Source organism: Sus scrofa, chromosome 6 (assembly GCF_054392235.1).
Source record: "Sus scrofa isolate SSC_HxYL_T2T_F1_AM1 chromosome 6, Sscrofa_HxYL_maternal_Yorkshire_Landrace_v2.0, whole genome shotgun sequence".
Taxonomy (NCBI): domain Eukaryota; kingdom Metazoa; phylum Chordata; class Mammalia; order Artiodactyla; family Suidae; genus Sus; species Sus scrofa.
In genome coordinates, this window is record NC_139388.1 from 103,972,950 (window position 1) to 103,996,481 (window position 23,532).

At 41.2% G+C, this 23,532-nt stretch overlaps 1 protein-coding gene across 20 annotated transcripts in view; it reads right to left on the minus strand.

Annotated features, from left to right (window-relative positions):
- The window catches only part of PTPRM (protein tyrosine phosphatase receptor type M), a 749,885-nt gene that overhangs the window by 147,928 nt on the left and 578,425 nt on the right, over positions 1–23,532 (minus strand). For 13 of the 20 annotated variants that reach the window (XM_084964179.1, XM_084964175.1, XM_084964169.1 and 10 more), the window contains 2 exons: positions 6,982–7,133; positions 2,221–2,295 (listed from right to left, as the gene is read on the minus strand). In XM_084964179.1, coding sequence (XP_084820305.1) covers positions 2,221–2,295; positions 6,982–7,133 — 227 coding nt within the window. Of the gene's footprint in view, positions 1–1,969; positions 1,997–2,220; positions 2,296–6,981; positions 7,134–23,532 lie in introns of all 20 variants that reach the window. The other 7 variants (XM_084964177.1, XM_084964172.1, XM_084964166.1 and 4 more) reach the window with 1 other exon arrangement.

Sequence of the window (23,532 nt, forward strand, 5' to 3'; positions counted from 1 at the left end):
GGATCAAACCCACGTCCTCATGGATCCTAGTCAGGTTTGTTAACTTCTGAGCTATGAAGGGAACTCCCCAAACATGTCTTTTTGCCTTGGTATAAATTATAAAATCACTATTTCCAAAAAATGCCAGAGCAGATGTGTAGCTTATCTTCTTTGCCTTGTTTCAAGTGATAACCTATATGACATGTAGATTCACCTTTGCACCAAGTAACATGGAAGGCATAGTTCCCGAGCACCGCCACTGGTCACGTGGGTATGTTGGTACCCACTCAACACGGTCCTGGTTATTTGTTGATCTGGCTGACTTATTTTTCACAATGCGCATCATTTTTGCTATGTGAATTGTCTGTTCAATGATGCTCTCTCTGTAAAGAAGCCTAACCAACTTTAAAAGATGTCATTAGTGTTCCTAAGAACAAAGCCTTGACTTTAAAAGATGGTATTTGTTTAATAAGCTTATCTAAATCCTGCTGTGAAATCTGAACATTTTCTTCCCTCTGACAATGCACATCTCAGCCCTCCCCACTCACAGCTCCCCCAAGGTCAGAACATCCACTAGAGGAATTACGGAATGAGTGCCAGGCACACAAAGAAATCACAAATCTTCGCCTTTCAAGAGAGTCTGCAAATGTCATCTGTATGTAGATTGCATTGTTCGGGTGCCTGAGATTAGCCTGTGCCCCTCACTTAGGAAAAAGATAAAAAAACAGCTTTCGTTCCTTTACAGTTGGTATTAAAAGGTGGTAGCTTTAGTGGGGTTTGTTTATTAGTCTTCAAAATGACACAAATTCAAAAATTCGGGTTTAGGTTCATTCTTCAACTTCTGTCTTCGTTCATTTTTTTTTTTTTTTTTTGTCTCCGGCAAGAAAATTGCTTAATTAAGCCCAGAAAACACCATAAAGGAGAAAAAAAAATCACCCTCAATAACGAAAATCGTAACAACTTAGAGAAAAGAGAAGCACAGGGGGAAAATTATGTTGCATAGATATAAATCCTTGTAAAGAGAACTGGGAAACAGGAGTTGCAGGACTCAGGATGCAGCCTGGGCTGGGCTGGGTCCTGACACAGCCCGACGTCATTGGTGCTTCGCCGATTTTGGCGAGGTTAGAAGGAGAACACAGCCAGGATGAGTTAACGGGGCGTCTCAAAGGCAAGAGCAGCTCATGCTGGTTTGGCTCCGCCACGGCCAGGCAACAACCTTTCTCCTCACCCTTCTTATATCTGGACCCAGCGCCTCCCCCCCCCCCCGCCCCCGCTGGGACTATTTCCTACTGTCACTGCATTCTGCCCCACTGGGCTAACATATTATGTCACTTCCAGTGACATGTGACACATAATAAACCATGTGATTATAAAGTGTCACCTTGTCATTTTGCTGTTGAGAACATCGGCTCCTTTGAAATTCCACTGGGTGACAGACACTTTGGAGCGCTGGGCGTGCCCTGCGTGGCTCCGAGGAGGGGGAGGGAGGCTAAAACTTGACTGGGATCATTTTTTCTGCACACCACTGGGCATAATTAGAAAAATGCTATTTTCGAAACGGCAAGTTTTTAGTGCTTAGAAGTAAGTGAAAATAATAAGAAGCTATTTTCACTTTTATGACTGTCGCATTGGACAGAATTCCGCTCTTGCAAGTACACAGCTGACATTCTGTATTTTTCCTTGGGATCGAACCTGATTTTACATTCTGAACCTAGAAAGGAAGAGCGTCAGAGCCGGGATAGTTCATCGGAACCTTTTGGTATCATTCCCAACACACATGCGACCAGCCCTTCTTAGCAATGGAGACTGCTTGGAGAAAGTCTTTTTATTACCTATCCCCACCCCCCCACCCCTCCAGACCATCCACCACCCCCGTGTCCTGGTTACAATCCCTGCATCAACAGAATTAAAACTCCCGACTCCTACAGAGTGGCCACTGACTCTCTAAATTACTCCTGTAATCAACTGTGATAAAGGGAAATGTTCTCACCTAAAATTGCAGTTGGCACAAATGGGTCTGTCATACATCATAAGCAGGTCAATGCAGAGAAAGTAAAAAGAGAAAGAACAGTAAATGACTGATGAAAGGCCCCCCCAATTTTCCCGTAGAAAGCCATAGAAAAGCATCGGGTTACAACACATCAAACACATTAAGCTTCTAAAGCATCTTGGACACGAGCACTGGTTGATTCTGACTGCTAAGGGGTTATGAAGAGGTGAAACAACGGAAAAATCTGTTACCTGGGTAATAGGAATTAGGCACCGATGTGCTCAGGGTGTTTGTCTTCATTGTAAAGGACGATGGTGAAGACACAGCTGTAAATAAGGGAAAGGCGAGTTAGCAGGAGTAGCGAGGCAACGTCTGAAAATTTGGTCCTGCTCCCCAGGACATCACAGTGGGCTAGGCTGTTGAGCACAGACACAGTGAAGATCCAGCCAAGTCGACGTGGTAAACGCTATCCCTCGCCACTCTCTCTGGGGAGTTACTTGTACTTGAGAAAACACACCCTTTTATCTCTTAAAAGATTTCCTGGCGTTCCTGTTGTGGCTCAGTGGAAACAAATATGACTAGCATCCATGAGGACGCAGGTTCGCTCCCTGGCCTCTCTCGGTGGGATAAGGATCTGGTGTTGCCGTGAGCTGAGGTGTAGGTCGCAGATGCAGCTCGGATGCTGTGTGGCTGTGGCTGTGGCGTAGGCCAGCGACTATAGCTCTGATTGGACCCCTAGCCTGGGAACCCCCATATGCCACAGGATCGGCCATAAAAAGACAAAAAAAAAAAAAAAAAAGACCTCCTGACCCACAAATGAAGGAAGAACCCATAACCACAGCCACCATTTTGGATAGAGAAATTCATGAGACATCCTTTTTGATTTCTAGCCTTTGCTTGTAGAATTCTACTATCATGCTGATTTTTTACAACTAAGAGTAGGAGACTCTGTCCACACACAGCTTTTGGAGAATATTCCGAACATCAGTATTTTTACAGTTTGCTACATCCTCACCTCCCTAGTTTGGATTGTCAGCTTTTCAGATGCTGGGGTCTGTTTTATGAAAATTAAAGATAATGCTTCAGGTGTGCTATTGGTTTGGGGGGAGGGCTGGAAGTTCCTGGGCCAGGGATCAAACCCCAGCCACAGCAGTGACCCAAGCCACAGCAGTGCCAACGCTGGATCCTTAATCGCTAGGCCACCGGGAACTCCCGATGTGTGCTATTTTTAAGGTGAAAGCTGCATGCCTACGTCTTGTTCTAGTCCTTTAAATCTTAGTAAAAATGCTTATTTTTCTTTGAAATCTTCCTCTGAAACATTCAAGAATTAACTCTTGCACCTTCTCTTCCCCCTCGGTTATTAAGAGGTAAAGTCAATCCAATTCAATTTATCTGATTCCATTGAAAGGGTGTGTGTCCTATTTTTAAAGTAAACTCTCTTCAACATCTTAATTGATTAGTGCTTTCAAAACACTTTAATTTCATTAAAGCATAAGGATAAATGATTTGAATGTACTCGGATGCTCAAGTTGGTGGATGTAAGGTTAAAATTTCATTCCTCTGATATAGTTACACCATTTATTTGAGACTGTGTTTCTGCTCAGGACACTAATACCCATTTACATCAATGTTTTATGGGAAGCACTACCAAATCCCCATGGTCACCCTGTTATCTTTATTCTGATGCCATCCTAATATATTTTCACTCTTACGGAGCAGTTCCCGTCAGACCACGATTTTACCTGTGTTTATTTTATCTATCTATCTATCTATCTATCTATATTTTTATGGCTCCACCTGTGGCATATGGAAGCTCTCAGGCTAGGGGTCAAATTGGAGCTACAGCTTAGGCCACGGCCACAGCCACACCAGATCCTTAACCCACTGGACAAGGCCAGGGATCGAATCCACATTTTCACAGTGACTATGTCAGGTCTATAACCCACTGAGCCACAACGAACACCCCCTGTGTTTATATTTTTAAAGTGTAGAATAAGAAAATGGCAGAACCAGAAGCCAAATCCAGGCTGCCGGTCAGTTATGTTGGATTTTTCTAAAATGGAGAAGCATCACATTTATAATGTATGTTGGTGGCAAGCTGCTGGGAAAAAAAAAAAAAGAGAGAGCAATTGATAAAAATAAGAACAAAAATCCTGAACACCTATAAAATGCACCCAGGGTCAGCAAGCATAATGTCTATTACCTGCTGACATTTTAATTTATTTTTAAAAAATGTGGAAAACAGATGCAAAATATCAATGTTTATTTTTAACTTTAAAATATATTTTAAATACTTTTTTCTGTTACAATAGTTAAATGTACCTCTAAAATTTATATCTACATTCCTCCCTTTAATTTTTTCTTTCTTCTTTTTTTTAAGACCACACCTGTAGCACATAGAAATTCCCAGGCTAGGGGTCAAATGGGAGCTGCAGCTGCTGGCCTACACCACAGCCACAGCAACACTAGATCCGAGCCGCGTCTGTGACCTGCGCTGCAGCTCACGGCAAAGTCAGATCCTTACTTAACCCTCTGATTGAAGCCTGGGATCGAATCCGTATCCTCATGGACCCTAGTCAGGTTTGTTACCGCTGAGCCACGATGGGAGCTTACTTTCCCTCTTTTAGGTACAGCTTCTGTTGGTTTTGGTGGGCAGATTATCCTGTACTCTCGTAAAAACGCTTGGGCTTATTTTTAAATTCTCCAATCTCAGTCTTGTCACTGTTTCATTCCTAAAAGCTATCTCTTCCTGACTTGTAACAGGTTTGGGGCTGGAAGCCTAGTGGTCTAATGAACACTTTCCCTGAAAACCTCCTTCTGCAGCAGTTGCTCTTTACTGTAAAGGCATTGAAAGAGTGTCGTGAGGGAGCGTCACTCCCCACGGATGGGACTGGATGACACGGTCCCATCACCCAGAGGATGGGGAAAGGCAGGAAGCCCTCCTGCTGTGTTTGCTCCCCTGGCTTCATTGATGGGAGGCCCTGTGGTGGGTGAGCCCTGGAAGCTGCCCAGCCTCTGCAGCAGCCCTTTCTTCCCTGGGCATTTTGGATTTCGGCAGACACATTATTATTGTTATTATTATTTTTGGATTTCCGCAGACACATTATTATTGTTGTTATTACTTTTGGATTTCTGCAGACACATTATTATTATTATCATTATTTTTGGCATGTGGAAGTTCCTGGGCCAGGGACCGAACCTGCGCCACAGCAGGGACCCCAGCCGCTGCAGTGACAACTCCAGAGCCTTAACCCACTGTGCCACCAGGGAACTCCAGAGACACATTCGTTTTTTAAAAGGTAAATGCCAAATTACGTATTCTGTCCAGAGGCAAAGAGCCTCTGTTGCTCAAACTTCAAAAGGCTAGAAACCACTAACTTAGTTCTCTGCTCCTTGGGTGGGTGATTCCAAGTAGATTTAGTTGTAAGGAATTTCGCTGTAGAAGAGAAGTTTTGGAACATTAATGGGTGAAGCTGCAAAGTGAGAAGAGGTCCCTCTGTGGTCCCTTTCATACCGACCAAGAAATAACTACTATTATGAAAATTCTCATCTTGTCTATGGTGGGAAGGACCCCCCCCCACCCCCCCCAAATGCATCCTAGGTTGCTTTATTTTTTATTTTTATTTTTAGCCACAAGTGTGCAGCAGCTTGATGTGGGATCTCAGTTCCTAGACCAGGGATTGAACCCGGGCTGCAGCAGTGAAAATGCTGAGTCCTAACACTTAAACCACCAGGGAACTCCTATGTTGCTTTACTTTGGCAGTTAAATACATCACACATTTTAAAAATGAAAACTAGAATATTTTAAACAAAAACGCAAAGTTAGATGAAAAAAAGGGACGGGATCTTTGGTAAACTGAAGCACCCCAGATTGTGCCTCCTACGCTGAAAATGACAAAGGACAACGACCATGGATGAGGAGTGTGCTCTGCCCGCCCGGGTAAAGTCCATGCTGGGGGGCAGCGTGTGCACGTAGATAAATAAATACAGGGCCTCTAACTAGGATAAGGTGACAACTGTAGCCGCTATGAAGAGAAAGAAACAAGCCTTTCTGGAAGCCTTGCTGAATGGAGGGAAAAGGCAGGCATGGGAGCAGGGTGAGATCTGAGGGGGCCGGGGCTGGGGGAGACGCGGGTCAGAACACCCCAAGTGGGTGGTCGGAACAGGAGCCCACGCTGTCCACACTGGGATCAGCCCCCACCCGCTGGAGATGCGCTTCTGTGCCTCTCCCACCCCCAGCCTTTGTTTGTATTAGTAACAGTGAGGACTGCCCTTGATCTGTCCCTGGAGCCATCCACCAGCCTGGGGGCATGGTGACCTTGAACCAGCAGGGCTGTGAACCACAGCCTAGTCTAGCCTAGGCCTAGACTGCGGGGTTTGCTCTTGGTCCCCGAGAGGATCACTAGAGACGCAGCCACTGCTCTTTTCCGTGTTTCATATAATCAATGTAATTGTTAGCTTCCTGAAAGAGTGCCTTGTACCTGGATGGCAGGTGGCAGCTCGAGAAGGTGTTAGCTGGGCTCGGTGTTCCCACCTGGTGTGAAACGTAAGACTTCCAAAGTGGAAATACACTTTAACTTATTAATTGCTACTAATAGCCCTGTAATAAAGGCAGAGTTTGTCAGCTAAACAAGTAAACAATTAGCTCGTCACTGCCATTTAGTTAGCTGTTTGATAACAGGCTTCCCCCGTGTGATTCCACACCTGCCTTGCTTACAAACAGGAGCTAAACACCAACAGGCATGCTGAGAAGCAGAAGCCTTCCTCTGGCAAGGAGAGCGGCCTTGTGCAGGGCTCCCGGGTATTACAGAACCAGGACCGTGGCTCCCTGTGCCATGCCTCTGATCCAGCCCTGTCACCTCTACCACATCACCTCTCCTAGGCAGCCAGGCTCAGAGAGGTGTTGCCAGGAGCCTTGGAGGGACTGAAGACAGCACTAGGGCCTAAGAATTCTCCAGGGAGTGTTGTTCCTAATAAGACCCAGTGCTCTGTGGACCCCGGTGCACACTCACATCTCCCGTTCAGGTTGTGCGTGTCCATGAACGAGAAGGCCTCGTCGCAGTTGGTGCCCTGCTCCGCGTAGCTCTTGTCCATGGAGTTCACCATCACCGTCATCTCCTGCCGCGTGCTGCTCATGGTCTCCTTCCGCTTCTTGGCCAGTTTCCTGAGGACAGAGAGGTCATGATGCAGGTGCGCCAGGATGGACAAGATGTCAGACCAGCGATGGGGCACCCCCTTCCACTGAGTTAATGGTGTTTATCTGTGACACTCATTTCCCGAGCCTTCTAGATGACAGGTCCTCTGCCAGCTGCAGTGTCGCAAAGACGAAAAACATCTCCTCCTGTCCTCAAAACAACCCTCGGGGACGTTAGGCCCATTCAGCTCAAACATGACTTTATGTTTCTTCTACTAGGAGGTAAATTAAAATGACCAATGACCCTAGTACGACATGGTCATCAGGTATCTACTGATATGCTTCTATAGAGTTACTGATGTTTTTCTGGTGGCATACGGAAGTTCCGGGGCCAGGGACTGAACGTGAGCCACAGTAGCAACCCGGAGCCATTTCAGGGATAATACAGGATCTTCAACCTGCTGAGCCACCAGGGAAACTCCTAGAGTTAGTAACTTTTTACTAAATTATTTTTGAAATATGCATGGTCCAACAGTAGTTTCTCCTAGTAGATATTCATCAAGCAAAACTGAAATAATCCCAGGGTACGTCTAAGGGGGAGGCTGCAGAGCCAAAGAACAACCTAGGCGAGGGCTGAGGACCGCGTATCTGGAGTGTGTGCCAGATAGAAGAAGTCTCTGGGGTAGCCTGCAGGGGACAGAAGCCTCTGAGGGGTCTGTCCTGAATCTCCAGTGGCTGGGACACTAGACCAAACCCCAGATGAACTCGAAGTAACTCCCCATTAAGGCTGGTCAACCAAGCAGAAGGTTACAAAAGTCAAGCTGTTGCCTGCCCTGCAAAGTTTTGCAGAGGAGTCAGTCCCTGGGCTCCCTCTCTCAGTGAACAAGATGCAAAGAGGTTTTGGAAGGCAGAAAGATTTCCAGTTCTTGTGGAGAGAGAGTTTAACCTTGGCCTCTGCGTCATGCTCATTAACCACCCAAAGCTCCTAAGTTACAGAGACCAAGACAACAGCCATAAAACCCTAAGGGAAACGGATGTTCAAATACACAGATAAAATACATTTTTACAGCTCTTACTGCCAGAGGTTGTTTGATGCATCAGGGACAGACAAAGAATAGGATTACAAGACGCTTAAGAAGAAGGTATAAAGCGAGAAGCTTTAACAAGACCATGGCACTGTAATGCCAAACATACGATGTCCTAAATACTCTAATTCTGCTTAAGCACTTGGCAGCATTTACACAAGAAAATGGCAGCTATTTCTAGTAAATCATCTTGACTCTGACTGACCTAGGACACGGCAGAATTTAAAATGAGCCACATAATCAAAATCACCCCCATATTAGGTGTTTACTAATGCAGTGTAAAGCATTGACAACAGAAGACCATATGGATAACCTTTATTATCATTTCCAAACGCCACATAATCCAAATGCTTTCTTGCCCGCAGTTATAATCATCTTTTAATTTCATACTTGGAAGGCAGAAGGGTTTCATTAATAAGTTGCCCCTTTTTTATTGTTAAAGTTGTTGGAAAAAAGATCCATTTTTAAACAGAAAAACGAAAATGATCTATAACTTCTAGGACAGTGCTCAAGTTGTAAAGATGGGAAGGCAAAGCGGTGCAGCCACTATGGAGAACAGTATGGAGGTTCCTTAAAAAAACTCCATGTCAAACTACCATATGAAGCAACAATCCCACTCCTGGGCATATATCTGGAGGAAACTATAACTCAAAAAGATATATGCACCCCTATGTTCAAAGCAGAATGATTCACAATAGCCAAGATATAGAAACAACCTAAATGTCCAGATGAATGGATAAAGAAGATACGGTACACATATATAATGGAATACTACTTAGCCATAAAAAGAATGAAATGATGCCATTTGCAGCAACACAGATGGAACTACAGATTATCATACTAAGCGAAGTCAAACAGGAAAAGACAAATATCATACGGTATCGCTTATATGTGGAATCTAAAAAAAATCATTAAAATGTATTTATAAAACAGAAATAGACTCACAGACTTAGAAAACAAAATTATGGTTACTAAAGGGGATGGTGAGGGGAAATAAACTAGGAGTTTGGAATGAAAAGATACATACTCTTATATATAAAACAGATAAACAACAAGGACCTACTGCACAGCACAGTAAACCACATTCAATACCTTGTAATAACCTATAACGGAAAAGAATCTGAAAAAGAATCTGAATAACTGAACCACTCTGATGGACACCTGATACTAACACAACATTGCAAATCAATTTTATTTCAATAAAATTTTTAAAAATATGCATTTACAAAAAGAAAGTTGTAATGGTTATGAAAGGTAAGCCATGTGGCTCCTCTGGGTGCCAGCATGCAGACCCTGGTCTCCTCCAGAGCCCTCTTACCCAGCCAATTATGCTGAGAGGCAGGGTCTGGGGGCTTGGATGTTCTCACCAGAAGATCAGGGCAGAGGCAGGACCAGCTCCAGAGCCAAGCTGCAGTTACAATATCACATCGGCTCTCCACTTCCGAGTCTGCCAGTCCCCTGGAAAAGTATCCTCAAGCCGGGTCTCCCCCAGGAACGCTAAAGTGGATGACCCAAATAGTTAGCACTGCCATTCAGGCAGAAGTCCCCTCTTTGCTGGAATTTCTTTGATTTGCTTTGGGATGACTCATCATGCAGATAATTGCTTCAACATCCTCTTGCTCTGTCTACGAAGAGAGACAGTCAAATTTGCCAGACTTCCGTCTGTGTCTCCTCTTGCTTGTGTTCCTCTGATCCTTACAGGTCAGGAAATGGCAGTGAGAGTAGTTCTAGTTGGTGGGAGGTGGTGGTGGTGGAGGGGGAGGATGTGTGCACCACTGAAAGCCAAGCGTGAGCTGGAAAGATCTTTCTCCTTCCTAACACCCCCCGTGTGTGAACTAATTCCCGTGATGTCATGCTACACATTTCGCTGCTGATCTTCTTTAAGCGCCAAAGAAGCCCCTTAAGGACTCATGAGAATCTACTCAAGTCAAGCAGAGGTCCAGTCAGAGATTCACAGCTTTAAGCTCATGTCCATGAAGCACATATTCTACGTCCACAAACCTTCAAAACACAGCTCCTATATTTTCAGTAAGCCTTCCTGTGTTAACCTCACTCCTTGACCATATTTTCAGTCTACTCAGATGTCACAAGCACAAACATCTCACCAGGGGCCAGGTAGGTCCTGCAAGTGAGTGACGTGGGTCTAAGACAATAAGGAGTGGTGAGCCCTGGAGAAAGGCAAGGGGAGAGAGCCACTCCAGCTCCAGAGGTGTATGTGCCATCGAGGTCTCAGACATGGTACATTTCACGAGAGATGAGGAACCCAGATTTTATATGATCTGAACTTTAAGTGTCATCAAATAATTCAAGTTAAAAAAAATTTAAGACTACGTGGCCCAAACAAAGCATATCTGTGGGCACTTCTGCTCTTAGAAATACACCACTTAGAAACTTAATTGTGTTGGAAGGGAAAAGAGTGGAGAGCGACATAATATGATATATACAGTATTTATTGTAGGGCAGTACTGTACAAGTGTTATCTCATTTAATCCTAGTAATTAGGTAAGGGCAACTCTGACTTCCTATTTTATAGATGAAGGAACGGAGTCTAAAGAAGTTAGTAAGTTGTCCAAATGGTGGAGCTTGGATTACACCCCAGACGTCTCTGACCTCAAAGGTACTCCTTCTAGAACAATTTGCTGTCTAGTAACGTATTTCATTAATTTACATTTCCCTAAAGTTACGTTATAATTATCACCAAATTGTGTTCAAGTGTAAATACTTTACCATCTCATTACTCTATGCAATGCACTGAAAAAGTAGGATTAATTTACTAGCACCTAGCTAATGCTTTACACAAAGCAGGTAGTATTCGATATGCTTGTGAACTGATTTAAAAATGGTCAAGCAAAGCATTAGAAAAGAGAGCTTTAAAGACAACTTACAGAATGGGAGAAAATAGTTTCAAATGATGCAACAGACAAGGGCTTAATCTCTAGAATATATAAGCAACTTATACAACCCAACAGCAAAAAAACCAATCAATCAATGGAAAAATGGGCAAAAGACCTGAATAGACATTTCTCCAAAGAAGATATACAGATGGCCAGCAAACACATGAAAAAATGCTCAACATCGCTGATTATAAGAGAAATGCAAATCAAAACTACCATGAGATATCACCTCACACCAGTCAGAATGGCCATCATTAATAAATCCACAAATAACAAGTGCTGGAGGGGCTGTGGAGAAAAGGGAACCCTCCTGCACTGCTGGTGGGAATGTCAACTGGTACAGCCACTATGGAGAACAGTTTGGAGATACCTTAGAAATCTATACATAGAACTTCCATATGACCCTGCAATCCCACTCTTGGGCATCTATCCGGACAAAACTCTACTTAAAAGAGACACATGCACCCGCATGTTCAGTGCAGCACTATTCACAATAGCCAGGACATGGAAACAACCCAAATGTCCATCAACAGATGATTGGATTCGGAAGAAGTGGCATATATACACAATGGAATACTACTCAGCCATAAAAAAGGATGACATAATGCCATTTGCAGCAACATGGATGGAACTAGAGAATCTCATCCTGAGTGAAATGAGCCAGAAAGACAAAGACAAATACCATATGATATCACTTATAACTGGAATCTAATATCCAGCACAAATGAACATCTCCTCAGAAAAGAAAATCATGGACTTGGAGAAGAGACTTGTGGTTGCCTGATGGGAGGGGGAGGGAGTGGGAGGGATCGGGAGCTTGGGCTTATCAGACACAACCTAGAATAGATTTACAAGGAGATCCTGCTGAATAGCATTGAGAACTATGTCTAGATACTCATGTTGCAACAGAAGAAAGGGTGGGGGAAAAAACTGTAACTGCAATGTATACATCTAAGGATAACCTGACCCCCTTGCTGTACAGTGGGAAAATAAAAAAAAAAAAAAAAAAAGAAATGCAGTATTTCAAAACAAAACAAAACAAAACAAAAAAACAAAAAAAAAAAAAAAGAAAAGAGAGCTTTTCTACAACCTACTAATCAAAAGTAGCTCGCTTTGTCATGGAGATTTTGAGTTATTGCTTGGGATTTCCACTTGTTCTCATGAACAGCTAAACACGATAGTCCATAATTACAGATGGTAGAGGAAGGTTATATTTAAAATTGAGGGCTGAGAATGACTGGGGATAAATGGAAGTTTATTTTCTTTCTCTTTTTTTTCTATGTTTCTTTTGGTCTTTGTGTTTCAGATCTGTATTTTTTTCAAGTGAAAAGTTTTAAAGCCATCAGAAAAACATTGTGAACTTGATGAGACAGTTTTTTTTTTTTTTTTTTTTTTTTGTGCAGGAAAACTCACAAAGTGGAGGCCATTTTCTTTGCAATTTTATCTAAAGACACAAATTTATTTTCCATTTTTTTTTCAGAAATGGTTTGCCTGAAATATTTTAATCTCCTATCTATACATTTGGGTTGTATGAATCTCAAAGACTCTTAGTAATAGAAAAAGTGTTCTTACCAACATCTGAAAACAGATCATAAAAAATTAGAGAGGAGATCCCACTGTGGCACAGTGGGTTGAGGATCCAGCATCCCTGCAGTTGCGGTGTAGGTCACAGCTGTGGCTCAGATTCAATTCCTGGCTCAGGAAATTCCACATGCCACGGATGTGGCCAAAAAAGAAAAAAAATATTAGAGAAAGGATTTTTGGTTTCTGGTCCAGGATTTAAGGAACTTGGAAGCTATCACTCTGTCCTAACAGCCAGTCAAAAGCTGAGCAAACTAAAAGTGAACAACTTTTCTTAACTTGTGAGATAATGAGGGTTACAGGGCAAACCACTGTCCTCAAACTTACAGAAACAAATAGGCAGACACAGAATCACAACTCACCAGAGCAGCAGCCCATGAGCAGAAATCTGTGTAAGAATCAGAACTGGGGAAGAAAAACCTAAATTCTAATTGATGAATTACTGGAGGCTCAGTGTGGACAAGTGTGAGACTTAAAAATTCCAAGGGGGTCCCAACTTAGGGGGACATGACATTTTTTGAATTTTCTCTCCAGGAGCAAGGAAAAAAGTACCTGGTTCTCAGGGTACAGATTGAAGGAAAAAAATTTCCTTGGACTTCTAGTAGGAAGGGAGAAAAGTGGCTATTTTGAAATACACACAGAGCATTTTGTTCTTAAAGAGGTCTTGCCCTCAAGAATATTATTTTACTAGAGCTTAATCTGTTGGGGTTTTGTCAGAGCCTAGCCAATCTGGAAGAAGGGAAATACCCAAATGCAGCTCCCTTCAGCTATACTGTCCACCTGAGTGTGCTAAAGAAGCACTTGTGAAGGTCACAGCCCTGGGATGCAGTTCACTAAGAGACTGAGACCTAATCACAGAAATATAGGACATCCTCCCTCCCCTAAACCTCACCATTACATTACCAAACACTTATTCTCAGAGGTTCCTTTTACCTGGTATATCAAGTTTGGATGGCAGTAAAAAATTACAAGCCATACTAAAACGCAAAAAAACCCATAGTTTAGAAACAGAGAAAATATTGGAATAAGGCTCAGATATGGTAGGGATGTTGGAATTATCAGAATGGGAGTTTAAAATAATTATAATTAATAGGCTAAAGGCTCTAATGGAAAAAAGCAGACAACATGCAAGGACAGATGGAAAATGAAAGCAGAGAGATGAAAATTCTGAGAATCAGAGAAATTGCTAGAGATTAAAAAAAAAAAACCACAACAAAAACAAAGGACAATTTTGATAGGCTCATTCAGAGCATGAACAGGGCTTAGGAAAATTTCTCTGGGCCTGAAGATATGACAATAAGTACTTCCCAAACTGAAAAGCAAAGAAAAAAAAAGCTGAAAAACAAGGTAACAAGATACCCTCAAACTGTGGGACAACTAAAAAAAAAGTAACATATGTGTACAGTGAGAGACTAGAAGGAGAAGAAAGACATAGAAGCAATTGCTGAAGCAACAGTGACTGAAAATTTCCCCCAAATTAATGTCAGGTCCCAAAACAAAGAACCGAGAAGCTCAGAGACCACCAAGAAGGATAAATACCAGTAATGCTACATCTGACATATTCAAACTTTGGAGTGCCAAAGATAAAGAAAAATTCCTGAACAAAGCCGGGGGGGGGGGGCGGTTAAAAATCCCTACTCATAGAGAGCAAAGATAAGAATAATTACATCTGACTTTTCAGGAACCACGCAAGAAGATAATGGGGTGAAATATTTAAAAAGTTGAGAGGAAAAGTATCACCAACCTAGAATTCTACATCCTGTGAAATTAGTCTTCAGCAGTGAAGGAAAAATAAAGACTTTCTCAGACAGAAATTGAGGGAATTTGTTGTCAGTAGACCTGCCTCACAAGAAATCGTAAAAGAATTTCTCTAGAAAGAAGGAAAATGACATAGGTCAGAAGTAGATCTATATAAAGAAAAGAAGTTTCAGAGTTCCTGTTGTGGTTCAGTGGTGATGAACCTGACTAGTACCCTTGAGGATGAATGTCTGATCCCTGGCCTTGCTCAGTGGGTTAAAGATCCAGCATTGCCATGAGCTGTGATGTAGACTGCAGACTTAGCTCTGATCCCATTTTTCTGTGGCTGTGGTGTAGGCTGGCAACTGCAGCTCTGAATCGACCTCTAGCCTGGGAACCTCCATATGCCAGATGTGCGACCCTAAAAAGAAAAAAAATCAAAGAAAGGAAGGTTATTAGAGAAGGACTAAATGAAAGTAAAATAAAAATAAAAATTATATTTTGCATATTATTCATTGATCTATCACAGGACATTTTGTTCGAAATAATAGCAAGAATATTATTGCTGGTTATAGTTTATGTACAAGAAAATGAACAATGGAATGATACAAGGGACATAAGGGAAGAATTAAGAATATTTTGTTATTATAAAGTAATTATGCTAGCTATGATACAGTATAGCGTTATTTGAAAGTGAATTTGAGTTTGTTTGCAAAAGTATATTGCTAACTCTAAGCAAGACCAAATTAATACGTTGTCTATAAGAAACTCACTTTAAAAATAAAGATACTGGAGTTCCCACTGTGGCTTAGTGGATTAAGGATACAGCATTGCTGCAGCTATGGTGTAGGTTGCAGCTGTGGCTTGGATTCAATCCCTGGCCCGGGAACCTCCATATGACATGGATGTGGTCATAAAAATAAAATAAAATAAAGATACATGCAGATTAAAAGTAAAGTGGTAGAGAAAGTTATACCATGCTAACAGTAATCAAAAGAAAGTAGGAGTAACTTTAAACATTTCAGACAAAGCAAATGTCAAAGCAAGGAATGTTATTAGGGGTAAAGAAGGGCATTAGATAATGATAATGATAAAGTTCTCAGGAAGACCTAACAATCCTTAATGTGTGTGTGCCAAACGGCAGAGCAAAAAATGATAGAACTGCAAGAAGAAACAGATGACTCCATAACTATCACTGGAGATCAACACTCCTCTATCAGAAATGGACAGATCTATAAGGCAAGTAATCAATAAGGACATAATTAAATTCAACAGCATCATCAATCAACTTGATATAACTGACCTGTGTACAATACTTCAACAATACTAGAACACACATTTGAGTTCAGAAAACATTCACAAAGACAGAACACATTCTGGTCTATAAAACCACCTTAATAAATTAAAAACAATAGAAATCATGCAATGTGTGCTCTTAGACCATAATGGAATTAAATTAAAAATCAGTAAAAGAGAGATGGCTGGAAAACTCCAGTTCAAAGAAAAGCAGCAGGCTGGCGGCTACAGCTCCGATTTGACCCCTAGCCTGGGAACCTCCATATGTTGCAGGAAGCGGCCCTAGAAAAGGCAAAAAGACAAAAAAAAAAAAAAAATTTAAACTATATGAAAATGAAAAAGAAATCAAAATTTGTGGAATTCAGCAAAAGCTGTTCTTAGAGTGAAATTTATGGCATTCAATGCAAAACTGAAAGGAATAATTTTTTTTTAGGGCCACACCCGAGGCATATGGAGGTTCCCAGGCTAGGTGTCCAATCACAGCTATAGGTGCTGGCCTATGCCAAAACCATAGCAATGTGGGATCCGAGCCTCATCTGCAACCTACACCACAGCTCACAGAAATGCTGGATCCTTAACCCACTGAGCAAGGCCAGGGATAGAACCTATGTCCTCATGGATGCTCTTTGGATTCGTTTCTGCTGAGCCACAATGGGGACTCCAGAAATAAATATTTAAAATTAATATTGAAGCTTCTTTTTTTGGCCATACCCATGGCACATGGAAGTTCCTGGGCCAGGGGTTGAACCCATGTGCCACAGCAGTGACCTGAGTCAGAGCATTGATAATGCCAGGTCCTTAACCCTTTGATCCACCAGGAAACTCTTTCATCAAAGCTTTTTCTGAAGGAAAAAGAAGAGCAAATTAATCCAAAGTAAACAGAAAAAAGAAATAAAATTAGAGCAGAAATCAATGAAATTGAAAACAAAATCGATAGAGAAAATCAGTAAAATAAAGAACTGGTTCTTTGAAAAGATAAATAAAATTGACAAGGCATTAGCCAAGCTAACCAAGAAAAAAAGAGAGAAGACACAAATTACTAATATTGGAAATGAAAGACATCACCACAGGCTGCATGGGCATTAAAATGACAATAAAAGAATACTATTAACTATTCTATGACCATAATTTAATAACCTAGATGAAACAGACCAATTCTTGAAAGACACAATCTGTCAAAACTCACACAAATAGAAATAGAAAATAAGAATAGATGTATTCCTTTTAAAGAAATTGAATGAGTAATTAATATTCTTTTAAAACCAGAAAGCATTAGACCCAGAAGGATTCACTGGTGAATCATGCCAAACAGTTAATGAAGAATTTCTATGCTTTCTTCCAGAAGACAGAGACAATAGAGATACTTTCTCTTTCTAAGAGCTCCGAATTACTCTAATACAAAAAGTGAAGAGAACCCAAGAAATGAAAATGACAGCCAATATCTTTCATGAACACAGATGTAAAAATGCTCAACAAAATATTAGCAAATTGAATCCAACAGTATATAGAAAGACTTATAAACTGCAACCAAGAGGAATTTATTTCAGGTATGCAAGGTTGGTTTAACCCTGAAATATTAATTAATTTATATTACATCAGCACACTGAAGAAGAACATGATGATGTTACAGATGCAGAAAAAACAAGCAACAAAATCCAGAACCCATTCATGACAAAAAGTTCTCAACAAACTAGGAATAGGTTGGAACTTTCTCAACTTAAAAAGAATATTAACACAAAAAACAAAACAACAACAATAAAACACGGTAGGAGTTTCCATTGTGGCTCAGCAGATTAAGAACTCGATTAGTATCCATGAGGATGTAGGCTCAATCCCTAGCCTTGCTCAGTGGGTTAAGGATCTTGTGTTGCCTCAAGCTGTGGTGTAGGTCACAGATGCTGCTTGGATCTGGTGATGCTGTGAGTGTGGCGTAGGCTTGTAGCTGTACCTGCAATTCAACCCCTAGCCTGGGAACTTCCATATGCTGTGGCCCTAAAAAGACAAAAGCAAACGAACAAAAAACAAAACCAAAAAACCCTATATCTAACCTTACACTTAATAGTGAGAAAGAGAATGCTTTTCTGCTAAGATTAGGGATAAGGCAAGGATGTTCCCTCACTTTTTCAATATTATACTGGATGTCCTAACTAATGAGCAAAAAAAAAGAAAAGGATAAAAGGTATACCACTCGAGAAAGAAGAAATAAAACTGTTTTTGTTTATAGACGGCTTGACTGACTACTGAGAAAATCTGAAAGAACTGATAAAAAGCTCCTCAAACTGAGAAGTGATTATAGTATGGTTGCATGATACAGGGTTAATATACAAAAGTCAATCACTTTTCTATAGACCAGTAATGATATATAGAAGTGGAGTTTAAATTAGAAACACAATTCCATTTACATTAGTACCCTCTCCAAAATGAACACATATGTATAAGTTCTACATGAAGAAAACTACAAACTCTGAAGGAAAAAAAAAATCAAAGAATGAAATAAATGGAGAGATAATCTATTACTAAGATGTCAGTTCTTTCCAACCTGATCTATGGATTCAATGAAATCCCAAAGAAAATTTCAGCAAGTTATTTTTGTGGATAACAATAAACTTATTCTAGGGTTTATACAGAAAGGCAAAAGACCCAGAGGTGCCAACACAATATTGAAGGAATACATGCTTGGAGGACTGACATTACACAAGTGCAAGACTTACCATAAATGAACAATAATAAATACAGTGTGGTATTGGTGAAACGTTAGAAAATTGATCAATGGGACAAAATAAAGAGACCAGAAAGAGACACATACAAATACAGTCAACTGAACTTTGACAAAGCAAAGGCAATACAATGGAGAAAAGACAGTCTTTTCAACAAATGGTGCAGGGACAACTGGACATCTACACACAAAACAATGTATCTAGACACAGAACTTATACTCTTCATAAAAATTAACTCAAAATGGGTCATATGCCTAAATGTAAAATGTGAAACATGTTAACTAGAAGATACCAAAAAAGAATATCTAGATGACTTAAAGTTTAATGACTTTATAGAATTAAAAAGTTTTGCTCTGTGAAAACTATCAAGAGAATGAGAAGACAAGTCAAAGACTGAGTGAAAATATTTGCAAAAGACATATTTGGACTATAATCCAAAATGTACAAGAACTCTTAAAACTCACTGATAAGAAAACAAAAATCCCTGGAGTTTCCATCATGGTCCTGCGGAAATGAATCCGACTAGGAACCACGAGGTTGCAGGTTCAATCCCTGGCCTCATTCAGTGGGTTAAGGATCTGGCATTGCCATGAGCTGTGGTGTAGGTCACAGACATGACTCGGATCCTATAGGCCAGCAGCTGTAGCTCTGACTTGACCCCCAGCCTGGGAACCTCCATATGCCACGGGTGTGGCCCTAAAAAGCAAAACAAAAAACAAAAAACAAAAACAAACCAAACACACTCTTAACATATGATTCGGCAATCATGTTCCTTGGTATTTACCCAGTGGAGTTAAAAACCTATGTCCACACAAAACCCGCACACAAATGTTTATAACAGCTTTATACTTAATTGCCAAAACTTGGAAGCAACCAAGATATGCTTCAGTAGGTGAACAGATAAATGAACTGTGGTCCATCCAGATGATGGACTGGCACTGAAAAGAAATGAGCCATCAAGCTGTGAAAGACACGGAGGATGTGTAAATGCATATGCCTAAGTAAAAGAAACAAATCTGAAAAGGCTACACAGTGTATGATTCCAACTCTATGATAGTCTGGAAAAGACAAAACTATGGAGAAGGCAAACAGATCAAGGAAGAAGGTGGGAAGGAGGAATAACTAAGCAGAGCCGAGATTTCTAGAGCAGTGAAACTGTTCTGTATGATGTTACAATGGTGGATGCAGTCATTAATCAGGTATTAAAGGCTATGTTTGTACAACAAGAGTGGACCCTAATGTAAACGATGCACTTGGGGTGATAACACTGTGTCAGCAACTGTGTATGTGGTGGGGGTGGGGGGCAGAGGGTATATGGAAATCTCTGTTCTCTTGCTGTACTTTTTGCTTGATTTTGTTGTAAACCTAAAACTGCTCTAAAAATAAAGTTGATTAAAGGTAAGATGATGAGGAAAAGGAAAAAAAATGGTCTGACATTTAAAATATTTTCAACACAAAAGAACTAGCATGACGATAGCTAACAGAAAAACAATGAGAATAATAATTACAAAAACTTACGTAGGACTTGGGATAACCAGGCACAATGACATTCACTCTTTTTTTTGTCTTTTTCTAGGGCCACACCTGCAGCATATGGGGGTTTCCAGGCTAGGGGACCAATCGGAGCTGTAGCCGCCGGCACAGCAAAGCAGGATCCTTAACCCACTGAGCGAGGCCAGGGATCGAACCTGCAACCTCAGCGTTCTTAGTTGGATTCGTTAGCCACTGAACCACAACGGAACTCCCAGAGTGGAGACATTCACTAACTCTTAATTCTCACCACAGCCCAGTGAGGCAATTACCACTATTATCCCAATCTTGGGGAAACTGATGCATCATGGTTTTAGAGTCTGAGAAGTGGGGGCTGATTGCAGCAACAGATCCTTTAAGGCTACACCTTACTTGGGACCTCGTGGCTCCACTGACCAGGCAGGTGTCTGGAAGGAACACACACCAGGCAAGTGGCCAAGAACCCCAGGGGCCTCCCAGGCAAGCAGGTGTCCAGGATCTGTGTTTGCACACAGGTGCACACGTATGACCACAGGCATTTCATGTTGAAGAGGCTCAAGGAACAGAGTCACAAGATACAAATTTAGTGAAAACAGTCTTTCTCAGACTTAGAAGCCGAAGAGGAATATTTGGAAGAGGCTGACTTTCTTTTAAAGCAAGTTGAAACTGCATGTATGACAATCTAGAATCACTTTGAAATCATGATGCATACCTTTTGCATAACTCTGAGGCTGAGCCATTATCAGGACTCACAATGAATCCAGGGATTGGGAAGAAGATTCCGGGACCCATAAGCTAAATTAACACACGGGAACAATATAATGTCAATATCCTATGTTTTATTTTTCGATTAACAGAATTAAGACGAGAACCTGTTGTTTTTAACAGCAGAGTGTTGGACTGATGCAGCTTTCCTCACCCTTGAATTTCAAGGGAACATCTGATTGGACAGCATTATCTGGATATGGGTTATTCTCAGCTAACAGGTATCTTAGGTGACTCAGCAAATGGCAGTGTCAGCTGCATGGGGGTGAGGCTCTTGGCTTTTCGGTTTATTGTACACCCTGTCCTAGCTGTGGTGGCCTGTGGTAGGCACTCAGCAAGCATTTCTATTTGTTCCCATTATTCCAATTATTTGGTTAATCATAATACCTTATTTCCTGATTATTCAAAATATAGGATGAACACAATTGTGTATGTGTGAGCGTGTGTGTGTGTGTGTGTGTGAGAGAGAGAGAGAGAGAGAGAGAGAGAAAGAGAGAGAGAGAGAGAGCGAGCCAGAGACAGAGACAAAGACAGAGAGAGAGAGACAGTGCGCCTGCGATGTCTCTAATGACTGAGGGCTCCAGGGCCAGTACTTGGAGATGACACACTTCTCATGGTTAAATCCCATCACGTACAGCTTTTCAGTTTGTGGAAAGAATGAAAAGGACTCTGGCAGCTGAAAAGAGGACAGAGATGTAGATTTTTTTTGAATTTTTCTAAGTGATGAAGAGGAATTAAAAAAAAAACCCTACAACTTTTTTTAGGGGGGGGGTTGTTACTTGAATTTAACATTATTCATTGAACAGCCTTGGAGAAAAGGCCACTGGTTCATTCCCGAAATGCACTTAATTATCTCTCTCCCTCATGTTTCCTCTCTGCTCAGGGATCTTCCCCACTTCCCTGGGGTATCTTTCCTACGGAAGAGAAATCCCTTGTGAGCCCAATTCTGACACCCCCCCCCATTGTATGTCTGGCCTGGGAGTGGGGTGGGGTGGTAAGAGCTCCTGTTTTGTAACTGATGAAGGTTTAGGCTGGCCTCCTCCCCAAACAGGCTGCAGCGAAGACCAGAAAATACAATCACACTCTGCTACCCAAGATTCACCTGCAGACAGAGGAGCCTTCTGACACACACATCTTCCACTCGGGAGTTAACTCACAGCTCACGTGAGTGCCCAGAGTCATTTCCCCATCAGCCCAAGATTGTGAAACATTAAAAAAAGTCGGCAGTAAAAATAATAGCTGCAGTATCTGTCATCCTTAGTAGTATTTTGCTTAGTTTTATTTCTCACATCAGGGCAATATGAATCCAGGGGGACAGGAACCAGCGATGGCACAGAAAATAGGATCCACAGCAGAGCAAAATGGGAATAAAGTGACATTAGAGCTGGCAGGTCCCCGATCATAGTCGGCTTATGTGGCTGAATTCCGTGTGTGCACATTATCTTGAAATTTAACGGTTTCAAAAATGTCACTCTGCCCCAAGACTAAATTGGTACACTGTTGATCCTCTATCAGACTATAAATACAAGTGAGAAAGAGGAATTTTTAATGCATGTCATATTGGACTAGTACTTCTAGTTTCCTCTTGATGAAATTTGTGAAGCTCACAAAGAAAAACAGAGCAAGCGCTGGTGTTAGCATGTAGGGAAATCGGAGTCCAGTAAACAAGAAAACTGTGTGTTCTGTAACCGAATTAAGCAGGGGCATTGTTTTAAAATCCAGGTGACCCTGTGGACATGCAGAACGAAGTACCCAAGAAGCTCCGAAACACATGAGATGAAACTGTTAAACAAAATCATTCTATTCCAAGTTCCAAATACAGCTGTTGATCAATTTCTTCAGGAGAAAGTACAACCCGTTTCTTTAATTGTATTTTCTCCTGAATAAATTAACCAGCAGCAATATTATCCTGTTGGCCCCATGTCACCACAGGACATCTTAGGAGGCAGAATAGCAGGTCAGAGAGACATGGTGTGAGAAGGACTCAACCCCCTCTTGCTGGCTTTGAAGATGAAGGGGCCACAGGCCAAGTAGTGGGAATGGTCTCCAGAAGCTGGAAAAGGCAAAGGGACAGTCTCCAGAAGGGAATGCGGTTATGCTAAGACCTTGATCTGTGTCGGACCTCTAACTTACAGGACTGCAAATTAATAACTTAAGTGGTGTCTTAGCCATCAAGCTTGTAGCAATTTGTCATAGCAGCAAAAGGAAACCAATATAACTAACTGCACTGAATCAGTGTCCAGAATTGCAATATTTCATCACTTACAAGCGTTCCTAAGGTCATTAGCCATTTGGTCTTCCTAAAACACCAGTCACTCTTCCAAACCAGGGCTATATTTTCTTATTAATCTATTCTGAACTATGGTCATTTAATTGCCAAAAAAACCATTTTTCCCCCATGGAAACATATACAAGTTGCACTTAAAACTTTTGTCTCTGATTCTGAATTTGTAAGTTTCTCTTTTGCACAGATAAAATAAAACTATGGATTTATTTTAGTACTCTGGTACACTGGTAGTGAAAGGTCCTTGCTTATTACTAGAAATGTGAAAAGCAAATAATCTGGCCTTTATATGGTATTTATTTATTATGCATGTGTGTATATGCAGGAGATGATGGGAAATAGAGGAAGTTTTTTTTTTCAAAATTAAAATGAAATCTCAAAAGTAATACCAAAGTTGTACTAAATTATCCTATTTAACAAGCTGTGTTTTCCCAAATAATCACCAATTCTTGATATCAGTTAAAAATGTTTGCCAATATTATGGGTAAAACAATGCCATCTCATAGTGTGTTAATTTGCACATACCTGATTATGTGTGAAGCTGAATATATTTTCAAATGT